The sequence below is a fragment of the Pseudorasbora parva genome, chromosome 8, assembly GCF_024679245.1.
Source record: "Pseudorasbora parva isolate DD20220531a chromosome 8, ASM2467924v1, whole genome shotgun sequence".
Lineage (NCBI taxonomy): Eukaryota > Metazoa > Chordata > Actinopteri > Cypriniformes > Gobionidae > Pseudorasbora > Pseudorasbora parva.
Genome location: NC_090179.1, coordinates 12,016,984 through 12,030,238, shown reverse-complemented (window position 1 = coordinate 12,030,238; position 13,255 = coordinate 12,016,984). Strand labels below are relative to the sequence as shown.

General features: G+C 44.7%; 2 protein-coding genes across 2 annotated transcripts in view; both read right to left on the bottom strand.

Moving 5' to 3' along the window:
• lipt2 (lipoyl(octanoyl) transferase 2) overlaps nucleotides 1-13,255 on the bottom strand; it is a 571,631-nt gene that overhangs the window by 485,931 nt on the left and 72,445 nt on the right. The window lies entirely within an intron of this gene.
• Nucleotides 1,463-2,380, bottom strand: LOC137084141 (olfactory receptor 51I2-like). The gene has a single exon (XM_067450112.1). The coding sequence runs from the start codon at nucleotides 2,378-2,380 to the stop codon at nucleotides 1,463-1,465; it is 918 nt and encodes a 305-aa protein (XP_067306213.1).

Sequence of the window (13,255 nt, the reverse complement as noted above, 5' to 3'; positions counted from 1 at the left end):
ACTGTGCTCAATTGGCCTGCCAACTCTTCTGACCTGAACCCCATAGAGAATCTGTGGGATATTGTGAAGAGAAAGTTGAGAGATGCAAGACCCAACACTCTGGATGAGCTTAAGGCCGCTATCAAAGCATACTGGGCCTCCATAACACCTCAGCAGTGCTACAGGCTTATTGCCTCTATGCCACGCCGCATTGAAGGAGTCATTTCTGCAAAAGGATTCCCGACCAAGTATTGAGTGCATAACTGAACATAATTATTTGAAGGTTGACTTTTTTTGTATTAAAAACACTTTTCTTTTATTGGTCGGATGAAATATGCTAATTTTTGAGACAGGAATTTTGGGTTTTCATGAGCTGTATGCCAAAATTATCAGTATTAAAACAATAAAAGACCTGAAATATTTCAGTTGGTGTGCAATGAATCTAAAATATATGAAAGTTTATTTCTTTCATTACATTATGGAAAATAATGAACTTTATAACAATATGCTATTTATTTGAGAAGGACCTGAATATCATTGGAGTAGTTGCTGTGTGTGAATCTGGCAGTTGTTTTGGCTAGAAAGTAGGGTCACCATTCATGTCTTTTTGCTGTTTTCATTTGTATTGTGTTCTGGGGCCAGGAGAAAGCAAAAACTCATTACTGTCTGGTGGGAGAGGGTCTGCTGCAGTGCTAATTGTGTTGGCTGATAGTGGTGGAGTTTGTGTGAACAAACGAAGAGTCTTTTTGTCTCTTCGTCTTCTTTTTGCTCTGCTGGGGAAGTTTTTTTCATTGTTAGTTTATTCCTGCCAACTTCAAATTCGCTCTGTTCCGCTAAGCCAAAAAACAGAAAAGACAAAAAAGGTATGTCTAATGTGCCCTAAATTGGTGTGCTAAGGATTCATAGTTGATGAGATCAATACTTAAATTCAGTGAAAACATCCTTACAATTTTTTGTTCAATGTTTTGTTTTTATGTTTTATGGGGACATTCTATAGACATAATTTTTAATACTGTACATAATATAAATATACCTCAATACGCTAACCCTACCCCTAAAACTAAACCTACCCATCACAGAAAACTTTCAGAATTTTTGATTGAACATCACTTGTATGATTTATATGTGTCTTCTAAGGACAAAGATTTCAGATATTGGCATCTTTGAGAGGACATATATTCCTATAATGTATGTTTTATCAGGAACACTCACAGATATCTCCAAAAGTTGTCTTCTAGGACACTATCCCACAAGGGTTTTGTGTGTGTTTAGACAAAAAGCTGGCAAAATGAGGCTGGTGGAAAATCATACCATTGCATCCCAAATGTGGTCAATTCAGTCCAACTATCATAAAAATGTAGCACTGAAGGGATAACTTTATTGAGTGTGAAACTTTTTAATTTCATTTATGATTAAATTAAAATAATAAATAAAAGTCTCTATTATTCTGTGTAACATTTATTACATCAGAAAAAAAAAAAATCTACTTGGAAGGGTTTATCAGACGAATAATTTTTTTCCGAATATCAGGCAAGTTTAAAGCATAAACAAGAGGGTTCAGAATGGGAGGTACAATAAGAAACTCCAGTGAAAGAAAAACTGACAGCCATGTAGGAAGTTGTGAAATCACAACTCGACTCAAAGTGACATCAGAAATAACTGCAATTGAGAAATTCAAAAGGACCACTATGTGTGGAATACAAGTTTGATAAGCTTTGCCCTTAAACTTTGATGAGCTTCTTTGACAAATTATAAGAATTTTTACATAAGAATATGATATTAAACTTAAAGGAATGACAGTAGTTGAGATTAATATAAACAAGCCAATAATATTATTAGTCTTTGTGCTTTCGCAAGAAAGCTTGACTACTTCATAGTTGTGACAGTACACCTTAAATAATTTGTTACCACACATTCTCAGTTTTGTACTTAAAAAACCACCAATACCAAGTAAAATCACTGGATAAGCCATGTTTATACCTAACATAACAGACAAAAACCTTGGTGTAATTATGTTGTGATACTGTAAAGGTTTACTGATTGCAGCAAGTCTGTCAAGTGCCATTACCATTAATATTGTAAATTCATTTGTGGCATACGTGAAAATTACAATAGTCTGTAAGACACATGCGTCAAGTGAGATTGAGTTTGTATCAGAAAGCAAGTCAGTCAGTACTCTTGGGAAAAAGCCGGCTGTTCCAAACACAGAGTTAATAGACAAACAAGAAATCAGAATGTACATGGGCTGGTGTAAAGTCCTTTCCAGAAATATTGCAAGTATAATAATGACATTAAATAATATGATAGCAGAGTACAGAATAAATCCTAAACTGAAGAATACATATCTTATGTTCCCAATATTTTCAAACAACATAAAGTAAAAAGATGTCCCATTTTCCATGAGTTCCTTCATTGACCTGAAGAAGAAATTACAGAAAGTTTTTAAGAATTTTTAAACATCTTAAATAAACAGCAGTCTGCATTATTAAATTCTAAACAATAATGTTAAATTTGTTAGCATGTATTAGTTATAACAATGATCAATTTACAGCATTTATTTCTAAATATCCTAATGTATTTCTAACAAGTAGCAATATTTATTTTATTTTTATTAATATTTATAATTTGCATTATTAACACAGGAATTATCAATAAACAATATTATATTTATAAATTAACAGTAACTTAGATTAATATTTGCTGTAAAGAAATCTGTATGCATACATCATCAGGTTTATTCAGTTAAATATACTTGTGAGATATCAATAAACAACTTTAAAATTAATAAACATCAGGCAAATTTTTCTATAGCTTAAACACACACATTACCTTTTGTGACACACTTTGAAATGAGCACTGTTGCTTGTTTAATGTGCAAGAAAACTCTCTGTGTTTAAGAAGAACTGTGTGTCACCATAATGCTGGTGTTCTTATAGCATCTGACACGTCATCTCAAGAGGCATCTTTAGGTGTTTTTTTTCTCCGTTTCTTTTTCTTTCATAAAGAACACAAACCCCATTTAACCCTTTGTCTTTTTTTAATATAGGTTTTTTTTTTTTTTGTACTTTTTTTATTTGACTGTGTCAATACCTATAACATAAATTTTTAGTAAATACAGTAATTTAAAAAAAATCAGAAGTATTTTTTTTATTTATTATTATTATTGGAAGTTAATTGTAGCTGCGTCCTACGTGATACCTTTTGGCCTGCTGAACATGAGACCGTTGCAGTGGTGGCTCAGAACCAAGGGGTTCTCCCTGAGGGGGAACCCACTTCGCATAATCAAAGTCACGCGGCGGTGCCTTCGTGCTCTGGTCATGTGGAAAGATCCTCGGTTTCTGTCCCAGGGACCTGTGTTAGGAGCTCATGTTCGTCGCGTCACGCTAAAGACAGATGCATCTCTCACAGGTTGGGGGGCGACCATGGGTGGTCACTCATCCCAAGGTCTATGGCAGGAACATCAGCGCTCGTGGCATATAAATTGCCTAGAGATGATGGCAGAGTTTCTGGCTTTTCTGGCACATCAGATCCTCATGTGGGCCCAAGGGAAACTGCTTTCCATCAGGGCAGTTTATATCCCGGGGGTCCTGAATCAGGAAGCAGACATACTGTCGAGGGAGGGGCCGAGGCCTGGGGAATGGAGGCTTCACCCCGAGGTGGTGGAGCTCCTGGGGAGATATTTCGGGAAAGCAGAAATAGACCTGTTTGCCTCGGCAGAGAATTCTTACTGCCCTCTGTTTTTTTCTCTGTCACATCTGACCCTGCTGGGGCTGGATGCCATGGTACAGGAGTGGCCCAGGCTGCCCCTGTATGCTTTCCCCTCGATTGCTTCCGGGAGTTCTGGAGAGAGTATGCCAGGACAGGGTTCGTTTATGATTAGTAGCCCCATACTGGCTGGCTCGAGTATGGTTTTCAGACCTAATATCCCTCCTGAAACGCTCTCCGCTGGAGATTCCAATCAGGAGGGACTTTCTCTCTCAAGCGGGTGGGGTCCTCCTTCACCCCCGCCCAGAGTTATGGAAACTTTGGGCTTGGCTTCTGAAGGGGCCCAGCTCATCGATTCAGGTCTCTCAGCTGAGGTTGTTGAAACCTGTGGTGTGACAGGCAGCGGGGCGAGGGACCGCAAGAGCAGGCCGGTGATTAATGTTGACGAGTGCCAGCTGCGTGGCACACCGGTCTCGTCTCGCGGCCATGTGACGGGAGCATATAAGGAGGAGCAAGGGCTGCAGAAGACGAGAGAGGACCAGGCCTGGATTTTATGTTATGTTTTAATTATGTGTTTGTGGGTAGCTGCCGTGAGGGGCTGCCCACGTTTTATTTTATGTGTTTGCGGGCAGTCGTCCGTGAGGGGCTGCCCGCGGTTTTACTTTAGTTTTGTTTATTTATTTTGAATAAATGTTGTTGAACGTTCGCCGGTTCCCGCCTCCTTCCTTCCCATCTACAAACCGTATTACAGTGGTGCCGAAACCCGGGAGGAAGGAGGGACATGCTGTCGAAGAGCCCTCGCTGCTGAGGGGGATCACGGTGCTGAGGAGGTCGGGCAGCACGGATGAATGAGGACCGCAAGGGCTGCCCGAGGCGATGGTGCTGGAGCGAGGAAGGTGGGACAGAGACCTCGCTGCCGTGCCCCTGGGTCGAGGTGGGGTGGCTGCCGTCCGAGAGGGAGCGGAGGAATCGCCGCGCTTGCCGTGAGCCGGAGCCTGCTGCCATCCGCCTGAGAGGGGAGGACCACGGAGCGCGGGGCTCGCTGCCGGGTCCCTCAGAAGGAGGAGTCACAGCCGGTCGCCAGGGGGCGGAGGAGCCGAGCTGCCCAACAGGCGTCCAGTGCCATCGCACAGCACCGCGAGGAAGAGCCTCTCGGCGGGCGGAGGGCCGAACAGCAGTGTGTCTGGGAACCGGACCAGAATTTTTTTTTCTCTTTCTTTCTTTTTTCCCTCTCTCCCCTCTCTCGTCCGCGGACTCCTCGTGCTCCTGTCTACATTTCTCTCGCCTCTCTGTCCTTACCCCCAGGTGCCGCGGCCGCCGTGATCGGCCCCCCCCGGGAGAGGGGGGGGGAGTAGAGCACAGTCTCGGGAGTGCCCCCCGGCCTGCGAGGGGCGATGGGGGTATGTGGTGTGACAGGCAGCGGGACGAGGGACCGCGAGAGCGGGCCGGTGATTAATGTTGACGAGTGCCAGCTGCGTGGCTCACCGGTCTCGTCTCGCGGTCATGTGACGGGAGCATATAAGGAGGAGCAAGGGCTGCGGAAGACGAGAGAGGACCAGGCCTGGATTTTATGTTATGTTTTGTTTATGTGTTTGTGGGCAGTCGTCCGTGAGGGGCTGCCCACGTTTTATTTTATGTGTTAGTGGGCAGTCGTCCATGAGGGGCTGCCCGCGGTTTTACTTTCGCTTTGTTTATTTACTTTGAATAAATGTTGTTGAATGTTCGCCGGTTCCCGCCTCCTTCCTTCCCATCTACAAACCGTATTACAAGACCATTCTTCACTCCAGAGCTCCATCCACGAGGAAATTGTACGCATTAAAGTGGAGATTATTCACTGCTTGGTGCGGAGATCGCCAGTTGGACGCAGTTAACTGCCCGGTTGGTACAGTGCTGGAGTTCCTGCAGGATAGATTCTCAGCAGCTCTTCTTAGCTGCTTTTCCACACTCCTTTGGTCGAGTTTCTTTGGGGAGACACCCGTTACTTACTCGTTTCCTTCGTGGTACCTTGAGGCTGAGGCCGGTAGTTTGTACGAGGGTTCCGGCCTGGGACTTGGCCACTGTGCATTAGGTCCTGTCTGTGGCTCCTTTCGAGCCTACAGAGGAGGTGTCGGACAAGTTTATGACACTTAAGACTATCATCCTCCTGGCTATTTTGTCTCTTAAAAGAATTGGAGATATTCAGTCCCTCTCTGTGGTTCCCTTGTGTTTGGAATTTGCACCCGGTATGTTGAAGGCTTTTCTCCATTTTAGACCGGGTTATATCCCTAAGGTCCCCACTAGTCCTAGGGGCCCTATTACTCTGCTGGCCTTCTTTCCTCCTCCCTTCTTGTCTTCAGACCAGGAGAAACTCAATCTGCTATCCCCAGTTAGGGCGCTTGATGCTTATGTCCACAGAGCTGCCCTGTGGAGAAAGACTGATCAGTTGTTTGTCTGTTTTGGGGCACCTAAAAGAGGGTGCCCTGCATCTAAGCAGAGGATGAGCAAGTGGGTGGTTGAGGCCATCTCGTTTGCTTATGAGGCGGCCGGACAGCCTTCTCCTTTGGCTGTCTGGGCCCACTCTACCAGAGGTATGGCTGCTTCCAAAGCTTTGTTATCTGGGCCGTCGCTCCAGGATGTCTGCAATGTGGCTGGATGGTCCTCGCCACTTACATTCGTCAGGTTCTACGAAATAGATGTGGGCTCCAAGGTCGGGGCACAGGTTTTATCGTAGTCGTGTGCGCTTATGTTTCACACATACGGTCACTTGGTCTTATGGCGATGTGGGTATTGCGTACTCACAGCTTCGACGCAGCTTAAGTTCCCTGAACGGGAACGTCTCGGTTATGTATGTAACCTTAGTTCCCTGAAGTCACCCTGCTATACTCCCTGCATGCCCGTGATCACTTACTTCAGGCTTTCCGAAGCTAGTTTCTGTTTGTGTTCGTGGGTGCTTTCTAATTTCCGGGTCTATGACGTCACCCGCCTATGGCGTTCTGTCTTTCGATTGGACTGAATCGACACGTGCTTCATGATGCAATCACGCAGAGGCGTTCTCACAGCGTTTCGATGCATCGTCCCTCTTCAGGGAACTAAGGGCGTTTTCACACCTGAAAGTCCGCACCAAGGTCCGAACCAAAGTTTGTGTTTGGACATTTGGTTCTTTTTGGTTTGCTTTCACATTGCAGTTATCTCAGCGCACCAAAGAACTTTACATGACGCACTGGCGTCCTGTCGTCATCATCTATGTGGGCTGCATCTTAACATTGATTGGTTTGTTAGCGGACGTGCGTCTGATGTCAGTGTGTAGTCAATTCAGCGGCTAACTTTGACAAGAATGAATGAACAGACGCATCGTTGCCAATACTGTTAATATTATGGCATTACTATCTGCAGCACCAACTATAGGCTACTCGAGGCAAATTCACCAAATGAACGTCCTCGTTATGCAAACATTTTATCGGCGCCGACATGAAAGGAGAATCTCCTAGAAGATAGGCTTTTTAGCCAAACAATGTGTTTTATTTTATAGTTATGTTTAAATATTATAATGTTATTTTTAAATTTCATCTAGGCTATATTGATTATGAAACGTGCACAGATGTGCAATATATGTCAAAGACATCGAGTCAGAAATAATTTTGACCACTTCATTAAGATTTGTTTTGTAGAAAGCTTTATTTTATATCTTAATTTTAATAAATGTTTCATCGTTTGCCTGAATTTAATAAATAAGCTTAAATAAATAATATAAAATCCCGTGACGAAGTGATCATTTGCGTTGCACATGAACTGGAGCGGTCTCATAAATAAACCGAAACTCATATAGTCAAGCAGAGCACGCTGTTCACGCGAGCTGACATGAGTACACAAGCGGTTCGGTTTAAAATGCTGCGCGCTCCATCACTGCTGCTCACATGTGCTGTGAGTTTAATCTGTGTTTTTTCACTAATCCTACACCAGAACTTCCTGTAAATGGTCTGAAAGTCCGAACTATATAGAAAATGCTTTCACACAAGAAACGAACCGAACCTTTGTTCTGTTTGGTCCGGACCGAGACTACCTCTTTTCGTCGGACCAAATTTCGTCTGTTTGGTCCGGACCATGGTCCGAGGGAGGTTTCACACCTGTAATTTTGGTTCGTACCAAACTGAAAAGTCCGAAAATCCGGACCAAACAAGGTAGGTGTGAAAGCACCCTAAGGTTAAATACATAACCGAGACGTTTTCGAGAGAGAGGGATAAATGAATCTTTGAAAAACTAAATGTCAGCTCTTTTGTAATATGTACATGTATAAATTGTGTTTTTGCCAATGTGAAATAATGAATCAGCAAATACATAAACTAAACATGAATAAAGAACTAAAATGAAAAAGACAAAAGGTTAAAAGAGGTTTGTGTCATTTATGAAAAAAGATGCCTCCAGAGATGATGTGTTAGATGCTATAACAGGGCTATTCAAATACATTTGCAGGGGGGCCAAACTAGGAAATTCCAAAATTTGTGAGGGCCAGACGGACAAATTGATATCAGCTAAAGGAAATTAAAATATACTATATAGGGTACATAATATATTAAATAAAATAAGGTACATTATTCTTTTGGTTTCCTTTATTATTTCAATGCATTCATCTTGTATTGATTAGGCCTACAACAAAGTGCAAAACTGCAAATACTGAGGCATAGAGACACAGCTTTTACCCCTAAAACAGTAAACATAAGTAACAGCTTATATATTGGACATAAGATAATTTCATTAAAAAAATAATTTCATAAAATAATTTCATAAAAATCAAACAATCAAAATAAAGCTGTCATAAGCGCAAAACTCCAACTGCAGTTTCAAGTATCAAATCTTATTTGGGGAAATAACAACATTCAAATATCCCTGAAGTATATCTTTCAGACCCTTAAAACAGTAAACATAAGTAACAGCTTATATATTGGACGTAAAATCATAAAATATTTTCATAAAAAAATATTTTCATAAAATAATTTCATACAAATCAAACAATCAAAATAAAGCTGTCATAAGTGCAAAACTGCAACTGCAGTTTCAAGTATCAAATCTTATTTGGGGAAATAACATTCAAATATCCCTGAAGTATATCTTTCAGACAGTGAGTACACATTTTAAAACTAGAAAAAACATTTAAAATGTACAGTAAGTACAAATCTGCTAGCAATGTGCTGCAAACATACTCTTGATGAAAACTAACTAATAACAAGAATATATTTTTTCCTCATTTAGTTTACCTTATTTATCAGTGAGAGTATGTGACTCAGTGGGAGAAGTGACAACGATTTGCTTTTGCCATTTTATCATAATCTGGCTCGTATGTGGTAAGTGCAATTCTCAGGCACTGGGATAACTTCTCATTGCTCATGTAGCTACTTGCCTTTGTATTGATTGCATTCATATGAGAAGAGCTAGACTTGCATGTGTAGGTGGATCCAAACATTGTCAGTATCAGCACAGACACTCTCTTAATTGTGGGGTATTTAGCCCAGCTAATATGGTTACACTAAAAGTTGATTGGACCTTCAGACTGCAAGTGTCATGACTGAATACAGGAAGCAAATGCAAGTAAGCTCATTTATTGTCAACAGTAAAACGAAGAACAGACACAGATGACGTCGGGTGGCGCAGGGACTAAGACGGTCAACACACAGAACAGATGAGAATGGTGAGTCGTTGTGATCAGGTGCAGGTGCAGGTGCAGTTGGAATCCAGAAAGAGCATAATCCACAGGAACACCGAGCAGGAACAAGAAGCACGAGACTGGAACGCCAAACAGGACCGGGAGACACACAGCACAGAAGACATCAACAACGATCTGACAATGGAGATGAGAAACGGATGAGTATATGTAGGTGAGAGTGATTAGCTGCAGCTGGTGCTGTAATAACGATCAGCTGAGCCTCTGATCAAACAATGAGTATCAGCCACGCCCACTCACACACACATAACACAGACATGAGACAAGCAGGAAACAATGCATTCATAAACCGTGACAGTACCCCTCCTCCTAGGAACGCCTCCTGGCGTTCCCAGACTCCCTTACCTGTCGATTGTAATCATCGATAAGGGAGTGATCCAGAATGTCTCTAGCAGGTACCCAACTTCTCTCCTCTGGACCGTAACCTTCCCAGTCCACCAAGTACTGGAACCCGCGTCCCCTCCGCCTAGAGTCCAGAATGCGATTGACCGAATAAGTGGGTTCCCCATCTACGAGTCGCGGCGGGGGAGGAACCGGGACTGGCGGATTAATATGAGAATGAAACACAGGTTTTACTTTGGATACGTGGAAGACGGGATGAATCCTCCCGTACGCAGGAGGGAGTTTGAGGCGGACTGCCACCGGACTAATGATCTTGGTGACAGTAAACGGACCAATAAATTTAGGAGCAAGCTTATTAGAAACGGAGCGGAGAGGAATGTTCTTGGTAGAAAGCCACACCTTTTGACCAACGACGTATACGGGAGGCCTTGACCGGTGGCGATCGGCCTTGGCCTTGGTGCGCTCCCTCACCTGGAGCAGAGTCTCACGGGCTCTAGTCCAGGTGCGGTGACACCTCTGGATAAAGGCGTGAGCAGAGGGGACCGCGACCTCGGGTTCCAGACTAGGAAAAATAGGTGGCTGGTAACCTACACTACACTCAAACGGAGATAGGCCCGTGGATGACACTGGTAACGTATTGTGGGCGTACTCCACCATAGACAGTTGCTGGCTCCACAAGGAAGGATTCTTAGAGACCAGACATCGCAACGCTCTCTCCAAATCTTGGTTGGCTCTTTCAGTTTGGCCATTGCTCTGGGGGTGAAACCCTGAGGACAGACTGACAGTCGCTCCCAGTAACCTACAAAATTCTTGCCAAAATTTGGACTCAAATTGGGGTCCTCTGTCGGAAACCACGTCCGTCGGGAGGCCATGTAAGCGAAAGACGTGATTAATGACTATCAACGCTGTCTCCTTGGCTGAAGGTAATTTGGGCAAGGGAATGAAATGAGCCGCCTTCGAGAACCTGTCCACCACGGTTAAAACCACCGTGTAACCTTGAGAGAGCGGAAGGGCGGTGATAAAATCTAGCGCTATATGGGACCAGGGTCTCGAAGGGACAGACAGCGGTTGAAGTAACCCATCAGGGGGTCGATTGGAAGTCTTACCAGTGGCACAAACTGAATAAGCCAAAACAAAACTGTGAACGTCTCGAGCCATAAGTGGCCACCAGAATCGTTGCTTGACCAAAAATTGAGTTCGTCTGACTCCTGGATGACAAGCCACATTAGAACAATGCCCCCACTGAATAACGTTGGACCGCAATTCCTCCGGCACAAATAACCGATTCGGTGGGCAACCGGACGGAGGCGTTACCCCTTCTAAGGCCTTCTTTACCTTCGATTCGACCTCCCATGTGAGTGTGGAGACAACTAGGGTAAAATGCACTCGGGAGTAGACGGGCGTTCGGAACGGTCAAAAATGCGCGATAAAGAATCGGGTTTGATGTTCTTGGAACCCGGGCGGTACGAGAGAGTAAAATCAAAACGACCGAAAAAAAGTGCCCACAGAGCCTGCCTGGAGTTCAATCTTTTAGCAGTTCTAATGTATTCCAAGTTCTTGTGATCAGTCCAAACGATAAAAGGCACCCCCGAGCCTTCTAACCAGTGGCGCCATTCCTCCAATGCTAACTTGACTGCCAACAACTCTCTGTTACCAATGTCATAATTCCGTTCGGCAGAGGATAAACGATGGGAAAAAAACGCGCAAGGGTGCATCTTGTCGTCTGTGGGAGAACGTTGGGACAACACCGCACCTACCCCCACCTCTGACGCATCGACCTCCACCACAAACTGACGTGATGGATCAGGGGCGATTAAAATGGGGGCTGAAACAAAGCAACCTTTCAGTTTGACAAACACAGCCTCGACTGTGTTTGACCACCTGAATGCAGTTCTGGGGGAGGTCAAAGCGATCAGAGGTGCGGCTAGTTGGCTGAAGTTGCGAATAAAACGCCGGTAGAAATTGGCGAATCCCAGAAACCTCTGTAGGGCCTTACGGGAATCTGGACTTGGCCAATCTACCACAGCCTTAACCTTTTCGGGATCCATACGCATTCCCTCAGTCGAAACGATATACCCCAGGAAAGGAACAGACTGTGCATGAAAAGCGCATTTCTCCGCCTTGACAAAAAGCCCATTCACTAGCAACCTCTGAAGCACTCGTCGAACGTGCTGCACGTGTTCCTGGAGAGAAGAGCAAAAAAAATCAATATGTCATCCAGGTAGACATATATGAACTGATCGACCATATCTCGCAGCACGTCATTGACGAGTGCCTGGAAGACCGCTGGGGAGTTGGACAGGCCGAAAGGCATGACCAAATATTCAAAGTGCCCCCTGGGGGTGTTAAAAGTGGTCTTCCATTCATCCCCCTCCCTAATGCGGACCAAATGATAAGCGTTTCGTAAATCCAATTTTGTGAAAATCGACGCTCCCTGCAACCTCTCGAAAGCTGAAGACATCAACGGTAAAGGGTAAGTATTCTTTACCGTGATGTTGTTCAGCCCCCGGTAATCAATACAAGGTCGCAGAGATCCGTCCTTCTTCCCCACAAAAAAGAACCCCGCCCCCGCTGGAGAAGAGGAATGGCGGATGAACCCTGTTGCCAGTGAATCAGAAATATATTTCTCCATAGCCTCCCTTTCTGGAGCAGAAAGTGAATATAACTTGCCTTTAGGCGGAGATTTACCTGGCAGTAAATCTATGGCACAGTCATAGGGACGATGCGGAGGGAGAGAAGCAGCCCGAGACTTACTGAACACCTCCTTCAGGTCGCGGTACTCTGCGGGCACGTTAGACAAATCCACTGCTTCCTCCTGAAAGACAGAGACAGAAACAGACGGACATGCAGACACAAGACAGGACTCATGACATTTATTGCTCCACGCCAAGATCTCTTTCTGATGCCAGTCCACTCTAGGGTTGTGATGGATGAGCCAGGGGTGACCAAGAACGATGGGTGCGAGAGGAGAGTCCAGAATATAAAAGGAGATAATCTCAGAGTGGTTGCCTGACGTGATGAGGGTAATCTCTCCAGTGGTGAGCGAAATGGTGGGAAGTTCTTGATCGTTAAGGGCATGTACAGCGATCTTGTTAGTGAGGGGTCTGAGTGGAATCTGAAGCTTGTGTGCAAATGTGTGATCCATGAAGTTACCTTCAGCCCCGGAGTCCAGAAGTGCCTGACAGTCGTGGGTGTTGGTTGACCATCTCAGTCTTACCGGGAGGAGTGTAGATGTGGATGAGGTCTTCTCGGCGGAGATCCCACCCGATAGTAGCCTCATACTTACTATCGGGCTTGGCCTTTTACCGGACAGTTGTAAGCGTAATGGCCCGCTCCCCCGCAGTAGAGGCAAAGGCCTTGAGATCTCCGCCTCTCCCTCTCCTCCCGGGAAAGCCGAGCTCGCCCCACCTGCATGGGTTCGTGATCGTAGACTGGACTGACCGCGTCCCCGCCGCTGAAACGTGGACCCTCAGCTCCTCCAGGGAAGCGGCTGGGCAGGGTCCGTCGCTCGACTCTGGACAGTCGAGCATCCAC

Coding starts and splice junctions, on each gene's coding strand:
- LOC137084141 (XM_067450112.1), bottom strand. CDS start 2,380: ATGGAAAATGGGACATCTTTTTACTTTATGTTGTTTGAAAATATTGGG.